Genomic DNA, 26,012 nt, shown 5'->3' with positions numbered 1-26,012 from the left:
ACCATACAGGGCAGTATGGTCATGATTCAGGATTGGAAATTTTTAGGTGAAGTGGGGGCAGCTAGAGGAATGCTAACTTCTGACTTGATCTCTCTGCTAGGCTGCCAATGAAGAATGTGGGAAACTAAAGGAGCAACTTGAGGAGCAGAAGAGACAACAGCATGCTACAGAGGAAGAGATTGCAGGTTTACAAGTAAGTGCTTGATCTGATTAAGCAAAGACAGAGATTTTTGTGTCAGAATGCATTAGTGTTAAAAAGGGAGAAAGAAGGCAACAGAAATGGGTGTGAGTCTAAGAATGTCCTTGAATAAATACAGGTGTAGCAGTCTAAAGTTTTCCATGGAAATGGAGATTATTAAAATCACAATGGCACTTCGGACTTTTTAAAGCTAGTCAGGTTTCATGTAGGACCTGAGCATGTGCACATTAGTTAAATGGGGGGTGTGGGATTGGAAGGTATCTGTCTTACACCCATTCCACACAGTCACACATTTGGATCCAACAGTTTGCAGGCTGCAAGGAGCACTGCATCAGAGAATTGATCTGACTGAGAAATAGCCCAGCTGGAAAAAAAAAAGCCATGGGATTTTTGTGATGTGTGTATTGGACAGTTGGGATGGGAGTGTCAAGTGTGAGCAAGGGATAGGGAAAGAAGGGAATTAAGGTTATTGAACCTGGCCGTGCCTGCTGGCAGGTATTGGTGAACCTACACAGTGACAGTGCTGTGTCAATACGTGCCTTGAGGACTCGGTTTGGCAGTTTTGTCTGCAGAGGCTAGCCATGAAATAAGTTCTGGGTTTTATTGTCCTTCATGTTCCATATAGCTTTAATGAACAGGACTCTTTTTTTCACTTCTAGGTGGTAAAAAAAAAAACTTAATAATGGCTTATTCTTTTGCCATTATCTTTGAGAGATTTTGCTTACTATGCGGACAAAAGCTGAAATGGCAGAATAGTAAGAATTGGAGGCACTGCTTAATACCATCTTACTTTTGAGTTTATCCCATACTCAGTGTGACAGAAATAAGCAATCACTAGTACACAAATAATTTATGTCTATGTATACAGTAATATCTTAACTGGTGGCTTGGTTTTAACTGTCTCTTTCAAAGCATGATTTAGGTGTGTTGGTAGCAGTCCAGTGCTTGCTGAAGTGTTGTTTTTATATGTCAGTAAATAAAAAATATTTTGCTAGGCTGAAAACACAAGCTTGTCTAGAAAGCTGGATGAAGCAAGAGAGCAGCTGTCTGAATTGCAATCTGCTCGGCTGCAGAAGGAAGAGGAGGTGACATCTCTGAGAGAACTCTTGGAAAGGTGGGAGTTCTAGTTCTTTTACACAAGCCATTAGCTGCTAGCTGAGTGAGGGACCAGTAAGTGAAGTGTAGCTGTAGTATATTATGTACCCCAGGTTTTATATAGGGGAAATGATGCATGGGTTCTGTGGGGAATATCAAATTGATGCTTCAGACAAGAAACACATAAGTTATACAGCACACACGAATGTAAGGTTTAGGTTTTAATACTTGATTAATTTAGCTAATTATGTAAATTTATTGTTTGTCTTTCTTTATCAATCTGCAAGAAATTTCATAAACCTCTTACCTTGGAGTTTAGTTATAACATTTAAAAAAATTTTCTTTTTTTTTTTTTTTAAAGAAAAAATCAGCATTTTTTGACAGCTTGTTCTTCTCTCCTTTCCTTGATGCTTCAGGCTCACAGTGAGAATTATTTAAATGGGACCACATCCTGCATGTCTTAATAGCTTTCTTTGTTTTAATCATCTAAAGCAAGCTACATTTCCAGGGACATGAGTCAGTGTGAGGTGGATTGTCTGGCAGTCCCAAACAGTTCTTGAGTCATGAATGCTGATGGGTTGACAAAATCCTATGTATTTATACATTTGTATACTGATACCATCTATTTTCATGGGAAGGCTGGTGATTCTTACCTATGATGGAAATTGTCAGTACAAAACTCAGCAAAATATTTGAATTCAACTGAACTGGCTGAGTCTGTTCAGACTAACTGGGCCCTTTGGTGTTACACTGGTGAAGCATTTTTGGTCCATTGCTAGGATTGAGTACTCAACTTAGAATGTCATCAAGCCACAACCTGCATTCTGCAAGGCTTTCTGGTGACACTTCTTACCACTGCCTGTGAGCAAACTGAGGTCTCATAACCTTATGGTTTTTAATTGTTCTGTGTTTGAAGAACATCTTGAGAAATTGTTTTGCTTTTCTTTTGTGAACAAGAAGGCTATAGAGGGGTGTTAAACACTTTTTTGAGTGCAACCTGCAATGCTGGGCACCCTGTGTCTATAGGACTTTGTCTCTTTCACTCAGCTTGCAGCTGCTAATGACTAATGTTAGTTTCAAAGGAGACTGATTTTGTTCCCAGTGTAGCAGCCATTGTAATGTCTGCTATAAGCAGGGCATCCAAGAAATTACTGATTGCTGACTGTGTTCACTGGATAACAAATCTGTGTGCACTGTCAGTGATGCAGAAAACTGGGAACATTCTGGTTAGGTATAAAAAAAAAAAATGTGTGTGCTGAGAACAATTTCATTGATACCACATTCCACGGGAAAGTCTTGAATGCACCCAAACTAATAAAAAGATTTTTAATCACCTTTATATTTGATCAGGACCCAAAAGGAAGCGGATGAAGCAAAAAAGCAGGCCCTGGATTACAGTGAGAAACTCAGCAAGGTGGCAGCAGACAAAGACAGCAATGACCAGAAGTTGTTTGCTGAGCTGGATGACCTGACAAGAACAAAACAGTTCCTTGAAGAACGTTTAATAGAACTTATCAGGTTGGCATAAAAACAAGCATCAAGCAGAAGTTAAAATCCTAGCTTAGGATTATAAGGGATACTGCCTAGGTGGTTCACTTTTGTATTCCTGATCTGAAGATGGAGGTAATAGCCAAGATCATAAGAAGATTAAATTTTACATTTCCTTAACAAAGTCAAAAATATAACGAGTGCAATCTCCTTCTTAATTTCCTGTCTGTTTGCAAAAGCATGTAATTCTCTGCATGACATGTACTTTTTCCTCCATTCCCAACAATTTCAATAGGTTTCTTGATCTATCTTCGTTCCTGGAAGTTTCTCAGAAATTACAGAAAAAGCAATTTTTGGTGATGAAGCTTCACTGGCATTCAAATTGAGGTTAGTTAACAGTAAACGAGCATGAATAATTGATATGCTTTTCATTTCTGTAACTGTCTCTCTGTAGAGATAAGGATGCTTTGTGGCAAAAATCAGATGCTCTGGAGTTCCAGCAGAAGCTTAGTGCAGAGCAGAAGTGGCAGGGTGACACAGAGGTTAACCACTGCCTGGACTGCCAGAGGGAGTTCTCGTGGATGGTGCGCCGGCACCACTGCAGGTCAGTTTGCTGAACTCTGTTCAAAACCAAAATCCACTATGAGCATTTACACTGATGGAATACTTCTTGAAATTCGTAGTTCATTTGTCAAAATCATTGATAGGAGTTGTGTCAGAGCCTGAAAGAGCACAAGTCTGTGAAGGGCTGAGGCATTACTGGAAATGTCTCTATTGGGAACATTCAGTAATGATTAGTGAACAGTGAAGTGATTTCTAATTAACAACTTTCAAATTGGTCGTTTCTAGTAAAACCTGTGAGATCTGCAAGTGTTTTTACCAGCACCCATTGGTGATCTAAATGATTTTGAAAAACAAAACTGTGACAACTTCGTAAATGTGAAGTGCGCAGAAAACAGCATGGTCTGTATTATGACCTCTGCTTTGGAGGTGACATTTGGGCTTTTCCAGAGAGTGAGACCATTATGACAAAGCCCCAAGCTGTGTCATGTGAATGTGTTCCACCTGTATGTGGTACTATTCTAACACCCTTGGCTTTGAATAATTCCTAGAATGTGCGGTCGCATCTTCTGCTACTATTGCTGCAACAACTACATGGTGACAAAACCTGGTGGGAGAAAGGAGCGTTGCTGCAAAGCCTGCTTTAATAAGCCCAGAGTGATTGTGGACAATGCAGATGACTCTGGATCTAGTGCCAACCAGGAAGGATCCCCAGGCTCACTGGAATCACCAGTGTCACCAGGTGAGAAGGCTATTAGTGTGCTTTTTGCATGCCACAAGTAGGTGGGTGTCTTAGACATTCTCTGCATGGTCACCTCGGTTCCAGGGACCTTCATATTCATGGACTGTTTTCCATATTAAATTGTTCCCATCACTGTGTTTGAATGGTACTGACAGAATTCTGTATGTATGTTAAACACGTGTCTGTCTGCCTGAGGATTACGGTTGGTTCTTGGTAGTTTCCTAATGCTTCTGCAAAGACAGAGGGATGGCCTAGTCTTACCCTTAAGGATTTAGGTTGCTTTTTGTTTTCTAAACTAGTTAATATTACTAATGTTTCTTTCATGTCCTTTTATGGCACAGTTGCAGGTGAAGCCTCTAAACCACCAGATGATGCAGCATTTGATATAATCACTGATGAGGAGCTGTGCCAAGTACAAGAATCAGACTCGTTCCACAGTGAAAGTCAGATGGATAGAGATTCTCTGGATCAAAGCGTGACAGATCTGTGAGTAAACACTGTTTTGTGCAGAGGGAGCTCTTCTGAATTTTGCTTGTTAGGTTCTTTTAGGTTCTTTTAACCATTCAGTATAGGTAGCCAACCTCTGCAAAAGGAGAAGACACGTCTGTGCTCAGTCACATGTTCACTACACAAGATAATTGTGAGCCATTTGTGCAGTCAGCATCAAATCTAGTAAATCCAGACAGCTCCACCATAGCCTTCCAGCTTTCTCCACAGCACAAAGGAGTAGTCCCAGGTCTGTGCTCTCCCAGACCAGCTATCACCATTAAAATCAGTGTGCAGGCTGCCAAAGGTTGCTGGTTGTTCACACCTGATTTATAGTAAGAGCTAAATGATTCTATCGGATTCACAGATTCACTGGTGCTTATTATAAAGAGAACAAGAAGGGAAGGGAAATAAGTACATATCTGTTCTTTTTGTGACTCTCTTCACTGAATTGAGTGTGAAATAATTGGTCTGTCTCTATAGGGTTCCTAAATACGTAAAAGATATTGCTTACAGAGAAGAAAAAGAACTGGAAATGTGCAGCTAAATCTGGCAGAGGTTCTTTTTTTTTTTTTTCCCTCCACAAGAAAATTAGAGTAAACACAGCTTTCAGAAAGTTTTTTTTACATCTGTTTCTACATAAGTTAGCAGCAAAGAGAATTTAAGACCATCTGGATATCTGAGCACTTGGTTTGAAAAGTACACTGTAGTACTATAGCCTGATGTATGTCCATGCTTATATAAAGCTATTGTTCAAATATTTTCAAACGTTCTCCAAAAATTTCATTTTGTATAATGCATCATCTTTCCAAACAGTAATTTTTGCCAATACGTGTTTCTTGAAAAAGCTACAATTGTTATATATCTGAGCAGGGGGGAAATAGAGCAATTTCACCTAATTTTATACTTCTTTTGCTTCTGAGAGGAAAAGCAGCTTGTTTTGAAAGCAAATACCTCACAGCTGAAATCAGATAGGATTACATGTAGAGCTGGCTGTAATCTCAGTGACCCTAGACAACACAGTATTTAGGATCTCAGGGATAGAGGCTTGCCCGTATTTCTGGTACCGATTGTGATAATCATTGTTGCTACTTCCTGCTGGGGATGGGGCTGAAAAGCACCCCGATAGTCCCAAGTTGCTTATTTTGAAATCTGTTTTCTGAACTTCTTGCAAACCCTGTATTTGTCTAATGATTGACAGCTGTCTTAATCAGAGTCTTGCCAAGCTTCTTCCATATCACAACAATGAAAAGATCTTGAATGATTTTGCACATTGTCTCTTGGTGTACAGAGATATCCCTTTACTTTGATAATTTCCTAGCTTGCGTTCTCTGGTTCTCTGTTGCTTTCAATCTTACATGCAGAGTTTGGCAGTTTTAAGGCAGGGAAGGGCACTTTGTGTGTGTGGGGGGGGTGGTTTTTTTCCTTCATACTAGATGTAGCATAGTTAAATCCTAAAAATTCTGAGAAATAGCTGGGATTTCCTGCATACCAATGTGTGGGTCACTCACAGCATGTAGTGGCAGATCTTCAGGTCCATTCATTCTTTTTCCTCAGCTGTCTGCATGTCACTTTCACATGCCCAGCTATGTCATGGGTCTGCCGTGGCCCCTCTGCCCACTTCTGCCCATGTGTACTCCTTCATACAAGGATTCTTGTGTACTCTGTCTCAAACTCAGAGAGCTCCATATCCTCCATGCTTCATCCCAAATCATTCTCTTCCAAGTCAGTGCACCCAAGTCAGTGCATCCATTCTTCTAACCCTTCACTGTACTAGGTGTTATTTTTTTCTTTTCTCTTTGATGGGCTGGAAGGGAAGGTAGATAACTAGTTTAGACTTCCTGGCTTGGATCTGACCTGCTTGCTAGCAGCAAGCCCAGTAAATCATTTATGCATTCCATGATAACGTCTTCACTTTTTGTCTTGGCATTAGAGGCATGCACAGAGGTGATTCCTGGACTAAGCAGCAGTGAGGAGGCTTTGCATATTTTCCACTCTCCATTTCAGGTTTCTGATTTTCAAATAATTCAGTAAGATTCTGACTTTGGTTGACTAAATTTCTTTCCTGAAGTCACTGCACTACTGACAGCAGACAGCTTATGACTTTTTGCTGCTCAGCTACGTGAAACCAGCCACTCAGGCACTTAAGCTGCAGCTATCAGAGCTCAGGTGCTTGTGAGACAGAAAATCTTCAAGAGCAAAGTTGGACCAGCTGTTTTCAGGTTTGAATTCTGAAAAGGTCCTTTTGTTTATAACTCCAAAGCCTTTCATGATGTTGGTCACAGCATTTTTAGTATCATTTGGGAGAAATGCTTTCCACATACAGGAGAGTCCTGCTGTACTAGACCATGCAGCTGGGAGACAGTGACTAACTATAGAGACCTGAGGGAAGGCATAAGAATAGGGTAAGAATGAAGTGATATTTTGTTTTCAAAATGCTCTTCCAGCCTCCAGCAGTCTGTGTCTCAAGGATTCTCTGAATTGTTCTGTTGTTGTAGGCTTTTTCCATGTTTCAGTTCTTCCTCCTTATCAGCCCCAATTCATTTCACTTTTGAAAGAAAAGGAAGTGAAACTGGATTTCAGCAGATCCACCAGAGGTCTGCGCAGTGGTGCATGCTCATAATGCTCATAATGATCCCCTGGCTGCCACCTAGCGGGAAAAAGTCATACAGGAAGAAATGCTACTGTCAGGGGGACGAGAACAGCTTGTGGGATTGCATCAAAAGCTGCTCAAGGAATGAGAGAACTTGAATGCCACAGATAACAGTGCTTTATCAGTTCAGGAAATGTGTTAGACAGTGGGTAAAGTTGAATATGCAGTTTTATTAGCAGTCATAACAGTAAATTCTTCCTAGTTCCAGCCAGTGTTATGGTGTAATGATGTAACAGTTGAATGCTTAGCCCACTAGGCTCATGTGTGACTGCAAGTACTGATGCAATTTATCCAGATGCTGCTAATGACCAGGTGGATGCACTGTTACCTGGGGTTGTTCTTTCCCTTCTCAGTATTGTTTGTAGAGCAAGATCCCTTAGAATTTAAAAAGAATTGCTAAACTGTGTATTGATTTTGAGATTAGTCTACAGGAAGTGTAACAATTGTGCCCTTGCTACATGATTACACCTTATTGTTCAAGAGCACATGTAAGTGATGTCATGTTTTATTAGGTTCCATTGACTTTTGAATGAACCAGCTGTTTGATTCTCCATATATAAGTGCCTCTGGCATTTTCTGGCAGAATTAGTTAGCCTGTCTTAGTTACCAGCCTGCTGCAATGCAGAGAAGCAAAGCATCAGTTAGAGAAGCTCTAACTCACTTGGAAACTATCAGAATTTGTTTACTGACTCTCAAACTCATTCTTTTCTTTGCTGCTTACATCTCTGCCTCAGCCCTGTAATTCATAGTTGGTGGTATTCCAGACTGTATCCAGTGCATCTGCCTTTTTTAAGGTAAGGAGTGGATGAGAGATTCTTCCTCTTGCCATGGTGTGTAGCAGGCACACAGCTCTGTCATCATGTGGCGGCTTCTTCAGTGTCTTTGCTTGAATCATCCAATATTTCTTGTATGGGAAGAAGACGTATAACAGTGATTCTATGTGAGAAAATACATTCTGTGTACCGTGTGTCAGAATAAGGAGCTGGAGAATGTATTTGTAAAATGGCTCACCGACTAAATCCAGGACAAATGTCATATCCCTGGGGAGGGTTTGTTTAAGAGATGAGGCCAGACTGTGCTGCTTGTCTCTGCCACCCAACTCTAGATTTTCACCTTTGATGAAAGCTTTTAAACCTGGCAGCATCTCAGTAGGGAGTTTATCTTAAGACTGTTGAAGGGATGTTCTGGATACATGCATTCCTCTTAGCTCATGAAGCCAGGATGGAAGCTGTTTGCATTTTGCATGTTGATTAGCAGAACAGGGCTGCAGTTCTGCCCTGGCAGTTTTGTCATGAGAATGTGCAAAATAAAAATGACGTGATTTGTCATTGTGGCTATTAAATCATTTCTGTTTAAGGAAGACCTGAGCTTCCAAATAATATTTGACCCCATACTATTCAGAAAATCATCGCTTTCTTTTTTTCTTCTCCTAGAAACAGCACGTGTAATTCTTCAACCTTTGATGAATCAGAAGAGTGGCAGGTTGCTCAAGATGCTGAGATAAGCTTGTTGAAGTCAGGAGAAATCATGTAAGCAGAACAATTTCGTTACCACCAAACTGAAAAAATAAAGGCTGAACTCAGATATCAGCTATGTGAATTGTGCAGACTTCTAGAAGCTCAGATTGATTGTGTCCCACAGCAGAATTTGGTCTGAGGAGGAGCAGAGAATGTGTCTCAACTAAGCAGAGCAGCAGCAATGAGCCAGGTCCTTTCTCTTAAAAAACTTATATGCGAGTGGGGAACAAGAAGGAAAGATTTTGGTTTGTGTCACATCATAAAGTCTTCCTTCCTGTTCTCACTGCAGGAGGTGTTGTGAACAGAGAGGGGGCTTAGAGGGAAGTCTGCATAGTTCTGATAATCTCTGAGGAAACTGTAGGCAAAGGCAGAGTGCTGTGCTACTTGGGCCTTTGTGATGGAGAGGGAATTGGTGAGCTTTTGAAGTATGTGCCTGTTATTTATTGGTAACCCCAACCTGTTGCCTCACAGGAACCATATTCCTGATTGATTCTTGATTGGCATAAAATGTTCAGCCAATGATCTCTCAACCTCTGTGAGTGGTGTGCACACAATTCTTGCGTGTACTCTGCTCAGAAATAGACTGTTACGTGCAGAAAGTGACAGAATGTCATTTTCACTGCCACAGAGGGAATCTAATGCACAAAAACACTCATGACCTGGAGTTATTCCCCTTTGCTCACCATTCTCTTGAGCCTTGCTTGGAAATGCTGGCCTTTTGTGGTGAATGTTTCAAGCTTGTTTCTATTGTTCAGAGAACCAGCAAAATAAGTGGTGGTTGAGCTGCAGAGCAAAACCAGGAGTTATCATTAGTTTGTTAAAATTAAAGATCAGTTGAAACAATGTAGTAGCTATTTCAGCTAAGGGCAAAAGTAACACTGTAAATAAAACTTAGTATAAAGCTTTATCTCTGAACAAATTACAGGAGCTATAGTAAATGAGCTGTCTAGCCACAATGACTGCAAACTGAACTCTTTACTCTAGGACAGGAAATCGTCATGGTGACTGAGTGGTATCTTATGGCAAATGAGTTGATTTTTTGCTTGGGAAACAATTTATTTGGCCTGAAGGGTGATGTTTTAGATCAGTTTTAGTTAGGATAACATAGGTGAGCTACTCAGCTCTTAGAAACTGCTGGTTTCCTCTGAAGAAGGCAAGCAGCATTCTTCTGTTAAAGGTCCCCACCGCTTGCAGTCTGAAATAGATATCAAAATGAAGTAGGCTAATAAAATGCTTCAGGAGTCAGGATCACCTAGATGCTGAGTGCTTCCTTTTTAATTGGAGGGTCCTTAAATCAGCTTTTATCCAGCTTATTTGGGTAAAACAGAGCATGCAGTAAGAGCTCCAGAGGGGCTAGACAAAGCTGTTATTACATTCCACCCTTCTGCCCTCTCTGAACTCTTGATCCCTGTTTTCTGTACAAATAATGTCTAGATGAGAACAGTACATTGACAAATTTCTGTTTACATTTCTGTGAAAGGAACAGTAGAGGGCAGCAGACTTTTTTTTAAATCACAGGAGCTCTAAAAAGCTTTATTCAATAAAGATTTTTCTAGTCAAAGTGAAATAAATAAGTGAATAATATCCATATTTGCTGAAACAGTGAAAGTGCTTTCATCTTTTCTACAGTTCTTGCTTTCTTCTGGGGCTGAATTTTCCTGTGTCTTGTTAAACCTGTTCAAAGTTGCTGTGGAGGCTGCCTCAAATAAACAGAAAATAAAAAATGGCTGTTGTTTTTGTCACAGCTATTAGACTGGATCTCTTCAAGTGACTGTATTTTTCTCTCTTACAGGGTCAAATTACCCCTTACAGTGGAGGAGATTATAAATTTTGGGGAAGGCAACAGAGAACTGTTCATCAAATCCAGCACTTACAGTATCATTCCCATCACTGTTACAGAGATTGGGCTGACAATTAGTTGGATATTTTCATCAGACCCTAAAAGCATCTCCTTCAGCGTCGTCTACCAAGAATCAGAAGACACACCACTGGATCAGTGCAAAGTAAGGCTGTTATTTCCCTGTGGGGTCTTTAGTTTCTTTACTGCCTTAGGAAGCGTAACATACTTCAATAGGCTCCCCAGAGGAATCAGCCAGCACAGCCAACTGATTTCCACAATAGTGTTAATTACTATTGCATTTAAGGAGTTCTTTATTCCAATTACGTTTTCCTGGAGGCAGAGCTTCATCTTTATTTGATATTGCCTGCAAAAGTCGAGTTGAAAAAGTCTATAGCTTCTGCTAGTCTCATCATCACTCACTATTATTAAGCAAAAATAAGTGCTCAAGCTTGCAAAATTCTTCTTTTCTTCCTCCTCAGCATAGCTTGATTTGTAGCTGCTTAGGGCTGATCTTGCCAGGCTCTTAAGCAGAGACTACAAGGAAACAGATAAATGGACTGGGTTGTTTGAATTTCTTAGAGTCAAATGTGTGTTTAAGGGTACTGATGATTTGTGCTGAATTCCAGGTTCTCATTCCTATGACCCGCTGCAATTCTCATAAGGAAACTATCAGAGGGCAGATGAAAGTCAGAAACTCTGGAATTTACACACTGATATTTGACAACACGTTTTCTAGGTAGGTCCTACCTGAGTGTAAAAAGTGAAGTAAACTTGCTTCTACAGGCTGTGCAAATGCTTAGTTGTATCCTTACTCTGCTGTTTGGAAGTAAGTGTGAGAAACTGCTCCCTGCTTGCCAAAAGATCTTCAACCTGAGTTTTGGTTTTTGTTCTTTTTTGTTTTCGTCTCCCCACCGTAGCAGACTTTAACTTGTTTGTCTTGACCTCTGAGAAGATAAATAGAATAGTCAGAAATGTTATCTTTGAAACAAGAGACTTGACAGTCTTTGTGAAAAAAATCTCTTTTTAAAACAAGTCATTTTTTTTGCCTGAGTGTAAAATGAAATAATTTTTAGCACTTTCTGTCCGGTTGATTTCAGCTAACACAGTCATCTTCTTCCTTTTGTTTCTTGACAGATTTATTTCAAAAAGAGTGTTTTATCAGTTGACTGTTGAGCGACCTGTCATCTATGATGGAAGTGATTTTCCATAGCCTTGAATATACTGTGTTATTTTTAATTAAATTTGTAAGAAATGCTATTTATGTAAGCATTGTGGTTACCACTATTTGAAGACTTTGAAACTATGCAATAGTTATAATGCACATAGAGAGCATGTATACACTAGAAAACAAAGCCTTTTTAGGAACACTAATGGTTCTGTACTGTGTACAGATTCCTCAGAAGCCATCTTGTTTGATTCAACAGGGCAAGTAATGTTCCAGCCAAATTTTTTTCAGTGGGGAAAAAAGTAAGTGTGGAAGTGACTGAAATTCTCTGCTGAAAATTAAACATTTCTTATAAAAATATCCTTCAAAAGGAAATTCAAATAAAAATGCATTACTTTTGTTGACCTCTTCACTGAGGAATAAACATACCCATTTCCATTCTGCTCTACTGCTCTCACAGTCCAAACAGCAACTATGCAATCCTTCAATCTTTGCAGATATATATTGTAATTCATCTAGAATTTTTTATCTCTTTCAAGTTTTATAAGCAGCAACTATAGAGTTTTTAACATTTTGAGCTAAGATTTGGTAAGTCTTAACTGGCTTTTATAAATGCTTTGGTCTTTAATGCCAGTTACAAAGCAATAAAACATGAAGCAACAATTTATTTCACTTTTGCTCTTTGTACTCTGTAAGTTGTTCCACTGAAATCAGCTCATTTGGTGAGTACCAGTGGCAGAATCAGGTGTATAATTTGTAGAATAAAGTACTACTCACTGTGTGACACTTGGAAGAAGAGCATTTCTGCTTCCTGCTGTAGCCTCTTGGTCAGCAGCATTCACAAGAAAGCACAATCTCTGAGGAGGCCAGCAATGTCCTTTCTCTCTGTAGACTAAGTGGAAAGCAGCCGTAAGTTTTGAATCGGTCTCCAGAAATCCATTTGAAATTGAATACATACCCAGCACTTACAGAACTCCCCATGGGGTATGTGATTCTACAGCAATAGGCTGGTAGCTAAAAGATGGATGCGAGGCAGTGTTTGACTGTAGGGAAATTTCTGGGAAAAAAAAATACTGTAGATAAAGCTAACAGTTGCTAATCATTCATTCCGTTGTTAACAATGTGTAAACACACTGATCCTGAAGAAGATTGTGAAAGAATGACTGCCTTTCATGGATCACCTGGACTTTAAGTTGCATGTTCAGGGCTTTCTAACAAGGACTTGCACTCAGGGTGGCACCAAGCTGGAATCGGGGCCTTTTCAACGAGGCTGTCTGGCTCCTGGATGGTTTACTCTTCAAACGTCGCTTCCCAGCATGTGTGATGTGCTGTGCTGGGCACAGGAGTTGGCGAGAGGTGTGCGCTGCCTTACTCCTCCTGAGTAACAGGATGCAGTAAGAGTGAGACCCTTCCCTGGCTGTGTGCATGAAAAGGAGGTGGACAAGAAACCAAAGTGGGCAATAAATGACACAATTACAGACATAAATGCTCTGCTCTGAATTATGGCATATTTCAGTGTTGAAGCTATGTTTTTATTTAATTGAGCAAGAAGAGTTTATTTATTGCTGAAGAATGGATACTGTATGCCGTTTGCTATGCAATTTCACACAGCTGTTACTGAGGTCTGCTGCAGTTTTCCTTTAAGCTTTCAGGTGTGATTTTTAAAAGCATCTTGTTGCTGTTTTACTTAGAATACTAATCTTACTAGGAGATCTTTATAAAAATGCCAAATGTAAGTTAAAGGGATGCCGTCAAATGTTTTAGGCTAAAATACGACATCTCTGCTCAGAAGTATTTATCTGTAGTCAGAATCATTTGACAGGCTTGCCTCTGGATTTCTTCTCTGCATCCTTGTTCTTAAGATTTTTTCATTCAATAGCAAATATTTTTAAGGCACCATTTATTCTTAAAGAAACTGGCTCTGTGTAGTAGGCCAAATTTTTGCAAGCAAGTTTTTCATGTAGACAGGCCTGAGGTTTGCCAAAACTTGTGTTTGGAAGGTGGGTAATAAAAACGCTGGATGATTTTCTTTTTAGCATTTGAGTCTTTCTGTTAGCTTTTCTTCAGGTTTTCCTGTCACATGAGAGACAGGAAAACCTGGCTTTTTTTGCTCTCCAAAAGAGGACTAAGAGGAGGAGGAGCAAGAACCTATAGGTTCAAGATAACAAATTATTGTTTGCTTCTCACAGAGGAGAGCATTTAAACAGAAGTCATTTCAGAAAAGCAAATATTCCATCAGGTAAAGATGCAACAAGTGGACATGAGCTCAGCTGTTGGAAGGAACTGTTCAAGTAAGGGAACCCGTTGTGTCACCTAGATGAGGGAGTCTTTTCCACCTTGGGCTGTGCGGAGAACACAGCAAAGAACGTGTTCTTGTTACAGAGCTGTTGTGTGACTGTCCCAGATCATTTATTGCTGGAGTCACGGGGCCCCGTTGTAGGACTGCCCACAAGCATAGGTTTGTGCAAGAGACTTCACTCAAGCACTTTATACCCTCTATTATACCCTTTATATTTGTAAAGAACCTGTTCATGTGAGGTATGCCTTCAATGCTGATAAATCTGTTTGCCTACAGAGGTTCAGGTGTTTTGTTGCACTGGGCCTTTGGTTAGAAGACCATCCCCTGCAATACAATTAAGAGAAATACTTAAAATCAATCACAAAACTGATTTAAGGGGATGTCACGCCTGTGACCTTTATATACAAAGAGTGCATAAAAAGTCAGCATATCTAATTGGGTGTTTTTTTCTGGGTGCTAGAATAAGGAAGGGTAATCTGTTATTTGTTAGGCAGGGATTTATGCAGAGGAAAGAATACAGTTATTTTAAGAAAATGACATAATTCCTGGATTCAGCATTACTCAATGCTGCTTTATGAGACATCACTGAGATTTGCACAGTAAGAAGTAGCACCTCTTCAAAAGCCTGAATTTGCTCTTTTTAAAAATCAAAATTGCACTATAGTTTTAATTATACTCAGACACTTATATTGTAAGTTGTTCAGAAACGTTTTCTGGTTTTAGCTGCCAAAGAATTGCAAATCCATTCACATCAAATTTCACGTTCCACGAGGGGGAAAAAAAGAGATTTATGTATCCCAGCATCTGTGCAGTTACAGAGGTGTAGACAGTCATGTACTGGAATGTTTGTTTCTTGATGCTTTTTTTTTCCTTTTATAACCTCAGGAATTAAAAAAAATAAACTTCTTTATCATCCAGCGTGTATGTCTGCTTTGTGCCAGGCAGAGATGGCTTTGTCATGAAGATAAATCACATCTACTTCTAGGCTGGAAAAACGTTGGGAAATAAGGAAAAATTAGAAGGTTAGAAAATAAGATTGAGTCCATTTATACTGAACGATTGTGTGAGTGAGAGGCATTCTTTACATATTGTCTCTGCTTCTTGCCTTGGAGGAGTTGGAGAAACATCTGTTTGCATTTGTAGACTCAGCCGCATGTAGGCTAACCTGAGCTGCTGGGGCCGTCAGAATGGGGACAGGGGGCCCCACCACCATCAGTCATCACTTCTTCTTTTCAGTTGCTGTGTCCTCATAGATTTCTTCTGGGGGCTGCAAGAAGCAGCTCAGCGGCACCTTTGGAATCAAGCCTCAGCCATGCTTAGCATGGAATACAAGGGAACTGCAAAGACCAAATACATCCGAGCTGCTGTGCAGCTCTAAAAGGGAGGCTGTAGCTGTTGAAAGTCTCTGTGTAAATCTCCAATAATCAATTCTCAGGCTTATTAAGCAATGCATCCTCCATGCTAAAGGCAAGATAATCTGAGCCCCTAATGCTGTCTTACATGGGATTTTAACCCACCTATGTCCTACTGTCAATCCCAGTTATCCCCAGTCACCTTAGCACACCCAGTACAGCACTGCTGTGTGGACCATGTGAAAGTGTATGGCTGCACGGGGCAGTGATATGCTGTCCATTAGTCCTTGAATTGTCACTTTGCAGGCCAAATACAAGGTCTCAACATTCCTATAGCCCAGGCTCAGAAAAAAAAACAGCTCTCAAGGGCATGGAATCTATGGTGTCTGAGCAGTGAAATCACAGAGTGTTGAACCTGGAAATGATGATTTTACGTGTACCAAACTCACATCAATAGTTCAGGTTTCAGGATGAATACAACCATACTACGTAGTGTGACTTCAAGCGATGTTTGCAGCAGCCATGGCGATCCTCGCTGTCCCGTAGTTGCTCTGCTCCCTGGAAGAGGCAGAGGCCGTATTCCTGTACCCCCGTCTGCGTTTGAGGTGGGAGCTGCTGTTGGTTGAACAGGTTTGTCTGCAGGAAGTGGCATTTCCTCCCAGCTCTAATGTGCTTCCTCTCTTCACACCACAGACAGGCTGCTGCGATGCTACGTGACAGCCTGACGGTCGTGGCCACCTCTGGGGCCTTTGAGACATGGAATTAATGGCAGTTCAGAGCTACTGGCAGCAGTCCCCATTATGGCACGGCTTTGCATGGTCTGAGGAATCTAGGAATGAGGCAGTGGGCTCCTGGCCTGCTTGAGGCTCTTGGAAGCCTGCAGTCATTTCACCGAGACCTCATTTTATGCACACAGATGTTTTTGTGGGTGACTGAGGCAAAACCCAGCTGGCTGACTCACAGGGCCTCAGGAGCACCTGGCTGTGCTGCTCTGCTCTCTGGTAGATGGAGTGCCTCGTCCTCAGCTTGAGGCCTCTGGACTGTAACGCCTAACAGGTGCTGAGGGGTGAAAAGGCGAGGATGGGGCCACACTCCAAAATGTGATGTGACACACAGGCAGCACAGAGGCCCCTGAGGAGCAGCACCTCCGTGCTGAGCCCCGCTGGGAGCGCGCACTGCAGGCGCTGCCTGACTCAGAGCGGGACGTGACCGGGGGACGACCCGGTGCCCCGACCTGCTGAAAGTTCAGCGCCATGTCACCAGCCTCAGCAGTTTCACTCGCCGGCCCCGCATGAGAATTTCCCACTGTGCTTTTGCTGCGTGAGGGCACAGCACTCACCTGTGTGCTGAAACACGAGCATCCATCCCTCTTTGCTGCCCGCTGCTCACAGCCACCAGGAATTCCATGGCTGAAGCTTGCACAGCTGGTTTTAAGGAGGACAGCGTTTCGGGTAAGTCCTCTTGCTTTCTTGACTTCACTACTTCACTGACACTACTTCACTATGTTGTGTGTCTGCTGTCAGTTACTGGGAATTGCAAACATAGGGAGGCTATTTGCTTCTCCTCAGACACGGGAGGAAACAGGTTGGGTGTATGGACGCAAAGATGGAGCCGGTTTGTAGGCAAAGACACCACCAGTCCATCCCCGCGGTGGATGTGTACGTGACAGTGCTTTATTGAAGGGAATTTCAGCTTCTGCTCAATTTGAGCTCCACACAAATCACAAACGCCGCCTTTACACATACAGGAAAAAAATGCGTGTCTCTTTCAGCACTTATTTCTCTAAGGCAAAAATGAAGAACAATAAAAAACCCTCAAAACATGTATGTCAAAGTAGAACCCCATCTACCCACATGTACTGTGTTAGTTAGGAAAGCAGTGCCAAGCCTTGCAGAAAACTGGTGTTTACTCAGATGCTTTAATGAGTGATAGTCACCTAATGCCAAAGCAGATTATTAAAATAGGTTATTTACAAGAAAGCCTCCTGGGCACTAAAACAAGCAGCATAAGCTTGGGGTGCTTGGGGTGGGAATTGGCACTGCTGGGAGCCTTGTGGTGCCGCAGACCTCCCGCACCCTTATGGTGCCAGTGCACCATCTGCAGTTCCCAAGAAACTGGTAGGTTTGCTGCAGCTCCCACCTAAACGCATCTTGTACCCCACCAGCCCCAAGAGGAGCATCTCAACCAAAATGTTGCTAACTATAGGTTTGAGATCTTATGACACTCTGTCTCATCAATTCTGGGTTAAACGTCTTTTGTTGTCTTTGCAAAGGTGCCGTCATTGATGGCTTGTTGAATCATCAGTTTGGGGTTTAAGTGCTTGGGGACAGAAAACTCAGAGCATCCAGTGGCCTTGAATTCTTACTGCGAGTTGTGGCTTGTCAATGCAGAGAAATACAAACTGCAGCAAATACATTGCACCTGCTCTCACCCTACACCAAAGAGCTAAAATACGGGAGAAGGATTTAATTCTGTAGTGAGTACAGAATATTAGCTTTCCTTTGACTGTCCCACAAAGCAGCATTGTGTCCATTTGTGCATGGAGCAGCCTTCACTTTCTGAAACCAGGCAATGGCCAAAAATTGAGTTATCATGGAGCCGTCCTGCAGCAAGGGCCCAGCTCCTTCTCACCACTTCCCATGGATGGAAGTGTGGTTCATCCTTACATGATGTTCATGGCTTTTCTGAGAGGCTTGCTATTTGGGCTGTGTTTTGAGCAATGGATGGGTTCTAAGAGCTGCCTCAGAGATAGCTCTTATTCCTTGTCAGCTTGGCTCACAACATGCCTGGCTCCAATTTTGCTGCACGGTGCAGAAGGTTTCACTTCTCTATGTGAGCGAGGCCTGGTCTGGCTTGGCAGGGCATGAAGGAAGCACATGTAGGGCCCTCAGTGTCCCAGCTCAGTCCTGGACACAACCAAGGAGGCCAGTCCTCCTCCAAGGCAATCTTTGGGGTGCAGGAGTGATGTCTAAAAGGACATGCTTGATAGCCCTCAGGAGACACTGGCTTACACAAAGACTTGGCATGAGGCAGGAACAACAGAGGAGGCCAAATGGGTGCTGAGGGTGAGTGAGTTCCTCACCCGCCGCCGCCCCAGCATGGCAAAGGACCAGTTGGAGCTGTGCTCCTGGCTGTCACCCAAGGAGGAGCACTGCTCCTGGCCTCTAGACCAGTAGCGGCCAGTGCTCTGCACCATTCTGACCAGTGCCATCCTGAAACGCTCCCCAGCAAAGACATAAAGGAAGGGGTTGAGGCAGCTGTGGAGAAAGGCGATGCTCTGAGTGACCTGCAGCCCAATGTCCAGCCCGTTGATGGTCTGGCAGCTGTACACTGCCCCGGTGTACATGTTGATGGTCTTGATCAGCAAAACAATGTTGTACGGGAACTGAGAGAGAAGAAAGGCAGTGATGATCATGGTGATGATCTTTAATGATTTCTGCTTTTGGCATCTTTTGGCTTGGAGGAGGGTGTGGATGATCAGGGTGTAGCAAATAACCATGACTAGAAGTGGGAGGAAGAAGCCTATAGTGACCTTCAGAGCCAGGACGGCAACTCTGAAGGCCATGCCAACGCTGGGTGGGTACGCCATTTTGCACACCGTCACAGCACCGATCTGCTTGCTCTGGCTGTACATTATCTCAGGGAGGCACAGGCTGACAGATGCCAGCCAGACAGCCAAGCACACGAGTTTGCTGCGCAGGATCCGCCTTTGCTTGGAAGATTTAGCTTTTGTTGCTTGAACAATGGTGATGTACCTGTCAAAACTGATGCATGTTAGAAACAAGATGCAGCTGTAGAAGTTGATCTTATACATGCTATTGACGACTTTGCACATGAAATTTCTGAAGATCCATCCACTGGAGGCAGCCGTGGCCCAGAATGGGAGGGTGAAAAGGAGGAGCAGATCTGCAACAGCTAAGTGCAGCAGGTAGCGGTCCATCATGCTCCTCCTGAAGCGGTATTTGCAGTAGATGAGAACGACCAAGGCATTTCCCACCGTGCCCACAAAGAAGATGAGCCAGAAAAACACGGGCAAGAAAGCTCGAGCAAACTGCCAGACCTGCCTCCTGTCACACATGAGCTCTGTGTCGTTGGCGGGGTTCCCAATGACAGACAGCCCTGCGCTGTCATTCTGGTAGTAATCCAGGCTGGTCTTGCCAGTGTGGGGAACCTGTGGTGGGACACTGGGTAAATTCACATTGAGGTGGCCCATAAGAGCACAAATTCACCAGATGTAGCTTAAGATCCCCAGCATCACCCATTTTAGTTGGGAAAAGCCATCAGCAAAACAGTGGTTTTCTGATGGCTTGTAATGCACCCACGCCCAAGAGAAGATTCAAATACATAAAAAATCCAGACTCAGAAAGATGTGGGGAAGAAAGCTTTGTAACACTGCTAGGGTGGGGCAGCACAACTGGCTCTTGGGAGTAGAAAACTGATGTTGGGGGAAGGAAAAAATGAGATTACACAGCAACATTTGTGTGTACTCACTGTGCCTGCAAGTGCCATCTTTACTCAATTTTTTCCTTGTCTTGAAGGAGATACTGCACTCTGGAGAGAAAAGATGGGAGCAAAACAATTTGAAATATCTCTAAAATAGGACTGTGACTCTCTTCTTCAATTATTTTATTTTAATGTAAACCTCAGTGGGATTCTCAGCTAGCTTTCTGAACTGAAGCTTTTTAACCCTCTTAGATGTGCCTGGCTGGTAGATGGGCAAACCAAGCAGAAACCAATGTCTCTGAGATGTTTCCATTTTGCTAAAAGATGGGCAGAAAAGATCCTTAATGCAGGAAAAAGTAAGGGTAAATTAGGGCCTCAGCTTCTCTCTGCTGCTGTGCCGATTACACCCTTTGACTTACTAGGGTCAGTGTGATTTCATTTTTAATAAGACGTACAGTCCCCAGTGCGCACATCAAAAAAGAAAGCCATCTCAATGCGCCATAACTTCATGAGACTGTTTAACGTCTCTCACGAATTGTCTAGCAACTAGCAAGGAAAAGTACCTGCCTTATAAGGGTGGCTTGCAGCACTAAAGTATTTGCATCCCCTGCACTCTGCCTGCAGCATCTCCTATCTGTTGACTGCCATGCTCTTTGCTCGGCCCCTCGCAGCAGCTTGTTATGGCCCCAGACACTAGAAAGACTTTTTTGCTACAGATTGCTTTGTACAGGAGCCGTCACAAAAGTCAAATGAGCCAGGTCACACAGCCACCACTGAGCTCAGCCTTTCCTTGGGGGAACAGCCCACATTCAGATGCTTTCTCTTGGGTTTCTCCCATGCACCAGCCAAAAGTACCGTCCCCAGTGTTAACCGGGGCAGGAGCTGATGCAGCAAGCGGGTCACCTCTGCATCTTGCACTCATGTTGGCTGCGCACTGCCCAGCATAGGATGTTTGCAGCAAACATTTGTGAGGTTCTGGAATTTAGTCTAAAATATAAAGTGGTTGTTATTGGATATTGAAAGCACAAACTGGGGACCAAGCCTTTTATTTCTGTCTCCATGCAGTAACTTCAGTGAATATGGAATGAGATTTGCAGCACAAGCTCTTTTCAATGAAAGAACAGAGTACTGAGAGGAGATTGAAGAAATAAAAATAGCCACAAGCGTGTGCTCATAGTTTCTTGAGTTTTCTACCAAGACACAGAACTACATGGAGGATTCTGTTGGCCCCTGGAGGATCAATTACAGATATCAATTTGGAACAATGTCATCCATGCCCTGATGCACAATTTTTGAAGTGCAGAGCTCAAGCTATATGCTGTTCGCCGTCTATCCAAAGCAGCCTGCCATCGAAAGTATGTGGCCAAAGCATAACAACGCAGCTGCGTGGCTCAGAATTCACACCAGCAAAAACAGGCTGGAAAGAAACGCATCTGTGTAACACATACATTTAAATATTAAGACATAGCAATAAAGACCAGCTGTAGCTTTGAACATGCAAACGATGATGGGCAGGGCCGCGTTAACTGGAGAAAAATGTTCTCATCCCTGTTGCACATGGCAAAGCCCCCATCCCCATCCCGTTCCCGTCCCCACCTGGCTCCAGCCGTGTTGCAGCACACAGGCTCACTCACATCACAGTGAATGCAGAGGCAGTTGAAAATCAAGCTGGGTTTGTACTGTCTGAGAAGCAAAGCGTTGCGAAGTCAGCTTCAAGGCAGAAGAAGCACTGTGCTAACCACAGCAGTGGCCTCTCACTGGGGTTTTGCCGCTGTGCTTGCCAGAGGTTATATTAATAGTAGCAGTCATTTGGTTTGGGGCATAATGGCCATTCAGATGCTACAGCGAGCACTTGATTTTCTCCTGCAGTGACCTCCTACTTGCTGCAGGCTTCAGAGTTCCTCAACACATCCAGATCTCCTTGCAGAATTGGGAGATTTCACCAAAACTACCCATGACCAGGCCAGACCTCAAGAAATAAGCTCTAAGAGCTCAGTGTGCATTGGTGAGTGCAGGGAGCAAGATGCCTTCTCAAGGCCTTGTTTCCAAAATGTTGCTCTGGCATCTGCTGCCAGAGCCGGTTGGTTGTAGTCACTCTGGGAGCACTGCAAAATACCTGCGTTATCTCCTACTCATCTTTGTTGCAATAGAAAAGATCCATCCTAACTTCGCGAGGTCAGTGGCTGCTTTTCCAAATTAAAGAGCCTGTTTGTAACACAGATTCCTGTCCACTGAGGAAAGCGAGTTGGCTGAAAGTAGGGCACTCACCGGTGGTCGCTGTGGGGAGGTCGGCTGCACCGCTGCACGCCCTGCTCTGCGCAGCCACGCTGAGCCCCAGGCTTTGTAGGCTGCGTTGGGTGTGTGCTCCTGGACCCAGGCCCAATCAAACCTGTGAGTGGCTGTTCTCTCTGTGGTTTGCATGGTTTAGGTGGCTCAAACACACATGGGTTTTTTGTTGTTTTTTTTTTTTTAATTTTTTATTGTTGTTTTTTTTTTGCTGTTGACTTTTTTGGTAAGCTCCTTCAATAACAAAGGGGAGATGACTCTTTTACCACTATTTCCAGCTGAGATGCATCAAGAAAAGCAGGGGCTGATGCCAGCATGGTCACATCCCAATGAACAAAACAATCACCATGAAAAAAAAATCCCCAAACAAGAACAGGGTCACCCTGGGAGCCACCAGTGTGCCCAGAGAGTGAGCGGCCCGGTCCCATTCTTCTCACTCTGAGTTGGCCCTTGGCCACGGACACTCAGTGATATAGTGCCACTTGCCAGTGGCATCTGAGTGTGTCCAGAGGATGTGTCTGAATGCATCAGGGCAGCTTGGTGTGTGCAGGAGGGTGCAGAGTCACCCTGTGAAACCAGGGAAGCATAGGGCAGGACTGCAGGTAACAGCAGGATCACTTTGCTGGTGGCACACCTTGTGTGAGGGCACATAAAAATTCTGATGAGGAAAGAAGGGATAAGTGGTAGATAAATGCATGAACCTGCACATCGTGCACATCGGCATACAAATCACATTTATGTTCCCTTCTCTTTAGGACCCCCCAGCACCGTGATCTTTGCTGAACTGCTGTACGGCTGATACTGGTTTCACTCATCCCCAGCAAAATTTCCTCAATGCCATTGAGGCCCAGCTCTAATTACTAGCCAGTAATTAAGAGAACAGCAACAACTGGGACAGACTCTGGGCTGAACTCAGCTGTCATTGGTACCATCCTTCAACACTGCCACTATCGTTGCCTTAGGGCCAAGTGTGGCCACAGGAAAGCACCAGGTGCTGCTAATGCCTTCTGCTCAGCAGCAAAACCTGCCTCAGTGTTCTTCCATCACTAGAAAGAAGAGGGCAAGGACAGGGATTTCCAACCATCCAGGAAGTGTGTTAAAATCAGGCAAAGTGCTCAGCTGGTTTGTAGCTGGGAGATGAAAACCCTCAGAGAAACAAACAGGACCAGGGAAAAAAAATTAAATCTTAAATCTCAGAGACCAGAGCATGGGCTGTTGTTAATCCTGCTGGTTATTTTTTTCCTACCATGCCCCATTTATTGTCATTGCAAACATGACATTTTTGTCCACCACAGTGGGAACTGGGCCATAATGGCTTGAACATTACACATCTTGCCACATTTCTGTCCAATCGCACACATACCCACGCTTAGTGCTGTCCACACACAATGAGCCTCAAAGCAAATCCTGTAATTTCCCTTCAGCTCATATCATTATGAAATTGAGAACCACTGCTTTCCTCGCAAACATGCTGCTTTCACTCCTGCCAAAAGAACTTGAATTGCAGAAGTTTTGTTTGTTTAACATATGTGGGAAACAAAGACCACTAGCATTCCTTATATCTTCTTTCTAACTCCAAGGTGTTCAATTTAAGACACAACTTGGTAGAGAGCTTTTAACTCCCAGTTTATCCCACGTATTAGCAACAGAGATGTGCTCGGCTTGATACGCTCATCAGTGCTGGAAAGATTTTGCAGAAATAGGCCATAGCTTGGGGTTACACCCTCTTCTGGGGCTGACCTCAGAGTTTCATTTTTCACAGCCAAAACTGTACTGTGCTCGCACTGAATCTGAACTGAAATACACACACCCCTCTGGAAAAAAAATACTGATTTTCCCCTATGCTCTGCTTGGCCTTTTTATGGGAGGCTGTGGCCAGAATTGGCTCTTGGTGCTATAGGTGTCCTCTGGCCAGCAGCTGTGCCATGTTCCAGTGGAGCTTCCCATACATCATGTGTCTGCTTCTGGCCTCTGCCATGAGCACAGAGTAATTAAAATGATCAGACTTGTTTTTGAGTTAGATGTCAATTTTTGACATGTTTATGACCTGCTTGTTTGGGGTTTCTTTGAGGGTGCATCCTGTTTTCACCACTTTCCTCACTAACCCAGTTGCAGGTGGAAGTGCAGGCTGCCTTTCTGTGACTCCGAACCCAGACAGAATGTGCTGGTGCTCCAGAAAACCAGAAACTACCCACTCTGTCCTGTGAATGCATTAAACATCCAGGCTCCCAGGGCAGCAGTCATGGTACTGAGTTAAAGAAACATCTGGACAGCACTCTAAGCCACATTGTCCGATTTTTGGGTGGTGCCATGAGGAGCCAGGAGTTGGATTCAATGATCCTTATGGGACCCTTCCAAATTAGGATATTCTGTTGCAGTTCCAGCTCAGTTCAGACCAAGAGTAAGGTAAGCTGCCACTGTGGGTGCCATGAAATAGGTGATTTTCCTTTGGTTGATGATCACTCTGGTGCTCTTTATCACTTTTCCTATCCTCAGACCAGCCAAGCTGAATGGGAATAATGTCTGGGCTGTGGCTATCAAAAGGCAGGCCTGCTATCATGCACCTACCTGCACCATCACCAAAAAGCAACCTTTACCATGTCCAAAAAGTCTCTACCTTCCTTCTATTTACATAGAAATGTAGGGACTCCTTAGCTGAGAACTGAGTTCAAAAGGCACTTGAGTCACTTTGGTTGTCATCACTTTCTCAACACTTACTCAGAACTGCACTCCTCTGCCTCTGCCTAAACTTTTAACCCCTGAGAAGCATTTCTTTGTAGTTTGGAGCGCTATAATGTCAACAAGATAGCATTCAGCTGAAAAAAACAGGCCAAGTCTCAGAGAAGTCCATGTATGAAGGCCAAGAAGAACAGCTGTTTGAAGCTAGCTGCAGAGAAATGCCAGGGGAGCAGCAACAGCTGGCTATGACTGCAAGCTGACCAATGTCAGACATATTTATAAGGGTGAAGAAGGTGCAGTCTTCTTAGTGTCCTACAAAGCATCATAAAAACATTCTCTTAGCAAGGTTACTGCTGAAACCCATAGAAGATTTGGTGGCAAAGAAAGCAGACCAGAGAAAGGCTAATTACAGGATCCCCACAGAAACACCAACCCCTGACTCACTGGCCTACCTCCCAGCAGTGCTATGAAGGGGGGCTCTCAGTCAGTGCAGTGCTGAGGTGAATATTTCCAGGAGACAAAGCATTCAGCCTGTAGGTGAGCATCCTCCAGCAAAGCAGGCACCATGACTGCCAGCACACCTTGCTATTGGATGCTGTGGGCCTCAGCACATCGGTGCCTCAATGCAGTTAGGGATCAGAATAACCAGAGTTAGATTCTTCACACTCACAGCTGTTTAAGATCTCATATCAGGAAGGAGGGCACATCAAAATACTGATTTGTGTTGATTTTGTTCTTTCCCCTTCCTTAGAGAATTACTTTCACTGGGACAAAGTACAGGTCTTTGGCTTCCTTTGGTACTACACCATTCAATTCAGCCTTCATGCAAGACTCTGGAAGGTGTAGAAGTGAGGTGAACCTGAAAGGGCTTTGTCCTAAATCTGATAGCCCTGTCACACTATGAAATATTCACTTGCTGAGGGACCTCGTGTGTCCCACAATAATGCTCAGACTGCATGATTCTGAAATTGGCAGGAGCTCACATAGTCCTCTGGGAACAGTTATCTTCTGAAATACAGTCACAAGCTTTTGAACCCCAAGCATTAAAAAAGTAAAACAAGTAAAACACCAGAAAATGTCAGTAAAGTATCTAGCATTGTGAGTGCAAGGAATGAGATGATCTTTAAATAACCCTTCCAATCCAAACCATCCTATGATTCTATCTTCATGTCAGCTGGATCTCTAGGTGCAGGTATGTGGTTGCATC

The 26,012-nt window shown here is 43.2% G+C and overlaps 2 protein-coding genes across 8 annotated transcripts in view; one reads left to right on the top strand and one right to left on the bottom strand.

Annotated features, from left to right (window-relative positions):
• FYCO1 (FYVE and coiled-coil domain autophagy adaptor 1) overlaps positions 1-14,963 on the top strand; it is a 34,212-nt gene extending 19,249 nt beyond the window's left edge. For 2 of the 4 annotated variants that reach the window (XM_042816853.1, XM_042816854.1), the window contains exons 9-19: positions 101-193; positions 1,195-1,313; positions 2,645-2,812; positions 3,237-3,386; positions 3,895-4,085; positions 4,427-4,571; positions 7,959-8,018; positions 8,658-8,753; positions 10,534-10,744; positions 11,208-11,317; positions 11,716-14,963. In XM_042816853.1, coding sequence (XP_042672787.1) covers positions 101-193; positions 1,195-1,313; positions 2,645-2,812; positions 3,237-3,386; positions 3,895-4,085; positions 4,427-4,571; positions 7,959-8,018; positions 8,658-8,753; positions 10,534-10,744; positions 11,208-11,317; positions 11,716-11,791 — 1,419 coding nt within the window. In that variant the 3' untranslated portion in view covers positions 11,792-14,963. The remainder of the gene's footprint in view (positions 1-100; positions 194-1,194; positions 1,314-2,644; positions 2,813-3,236; positions 3,387-3,894; positions 4,086-4,426; positions 4,572-7,958; positions 8,019-8,657; positions 8,754-10,533; positions 10,745-11,207; positions 11,318-11,715) is intronic. The other 2 variants (XM_042816855.1, XM_042816857.1) reach the window with 2 other exon arrangements.
• Positions 14,964-16,861: 1,898 nt separating this feature from the next.
• On the bottom strand, positions 16,862-22,154 carry CCR9 (C-C motif chemokine receptor 9). 4 transcript variants are annotated; one of them, XM_042817627.1, is made up of 3 exons: positions 22,109-22,154; positions 19,889-19,941; positions 16,862-19,568 (listed from the first exon to the last, which is right to left on the bottom strand). In XM_042817627.1, the coding sequence occupies exons 2-3, from the start codon at positions 19,904-19,906 to the stop codon at positions 18,405-18,407; spliced, it is 1,182 nt and encodes a 393-aa protein (XP_042673561.1). In that variant the 5' UTR covers positions 19,907-19,941; positions 22,109-22,154; the 3' UTR covers positions 16,862-18,404. The 4 variants fall into 4 exon arrangements, with proteins under 4 accessions (XP_042673561.1, XP_042673560.1, XP_042673559.1 ...); XM_042817626.1 differs by lacking the exon at positions 22,109-22,154 and adding an exon at positions 21,437-22,093 and having other exon boundaries at positions 19,889-19,948; XM_042817625.1 differs by having other exon boundaries at positions 16,862-19,941; positions 22,109-22,132.
• Between the last annotated feature and the right edge of the window lie 3,858 nt (positions 22,155-26,012).

This window comes from Centrocercus urophasianus, unplaced genomic scaffold, assembly GCF_019232065.1.
Source record: "Centrocercus urophasianus isolate 14NV4802_14NV808 unplaced genomic scaffold, USGS_Curo_1.0 seq_16, whole genome shotgun sequence".
NCBI lineage: Eukaryota > Metazoa > Chordata > Aves > Galliformes > Phasianidae > Centrocercus > Centrocercus urophasianus.
This window is presented reverse-complemented; position numbering and strand designations above follow the sequence as displayed.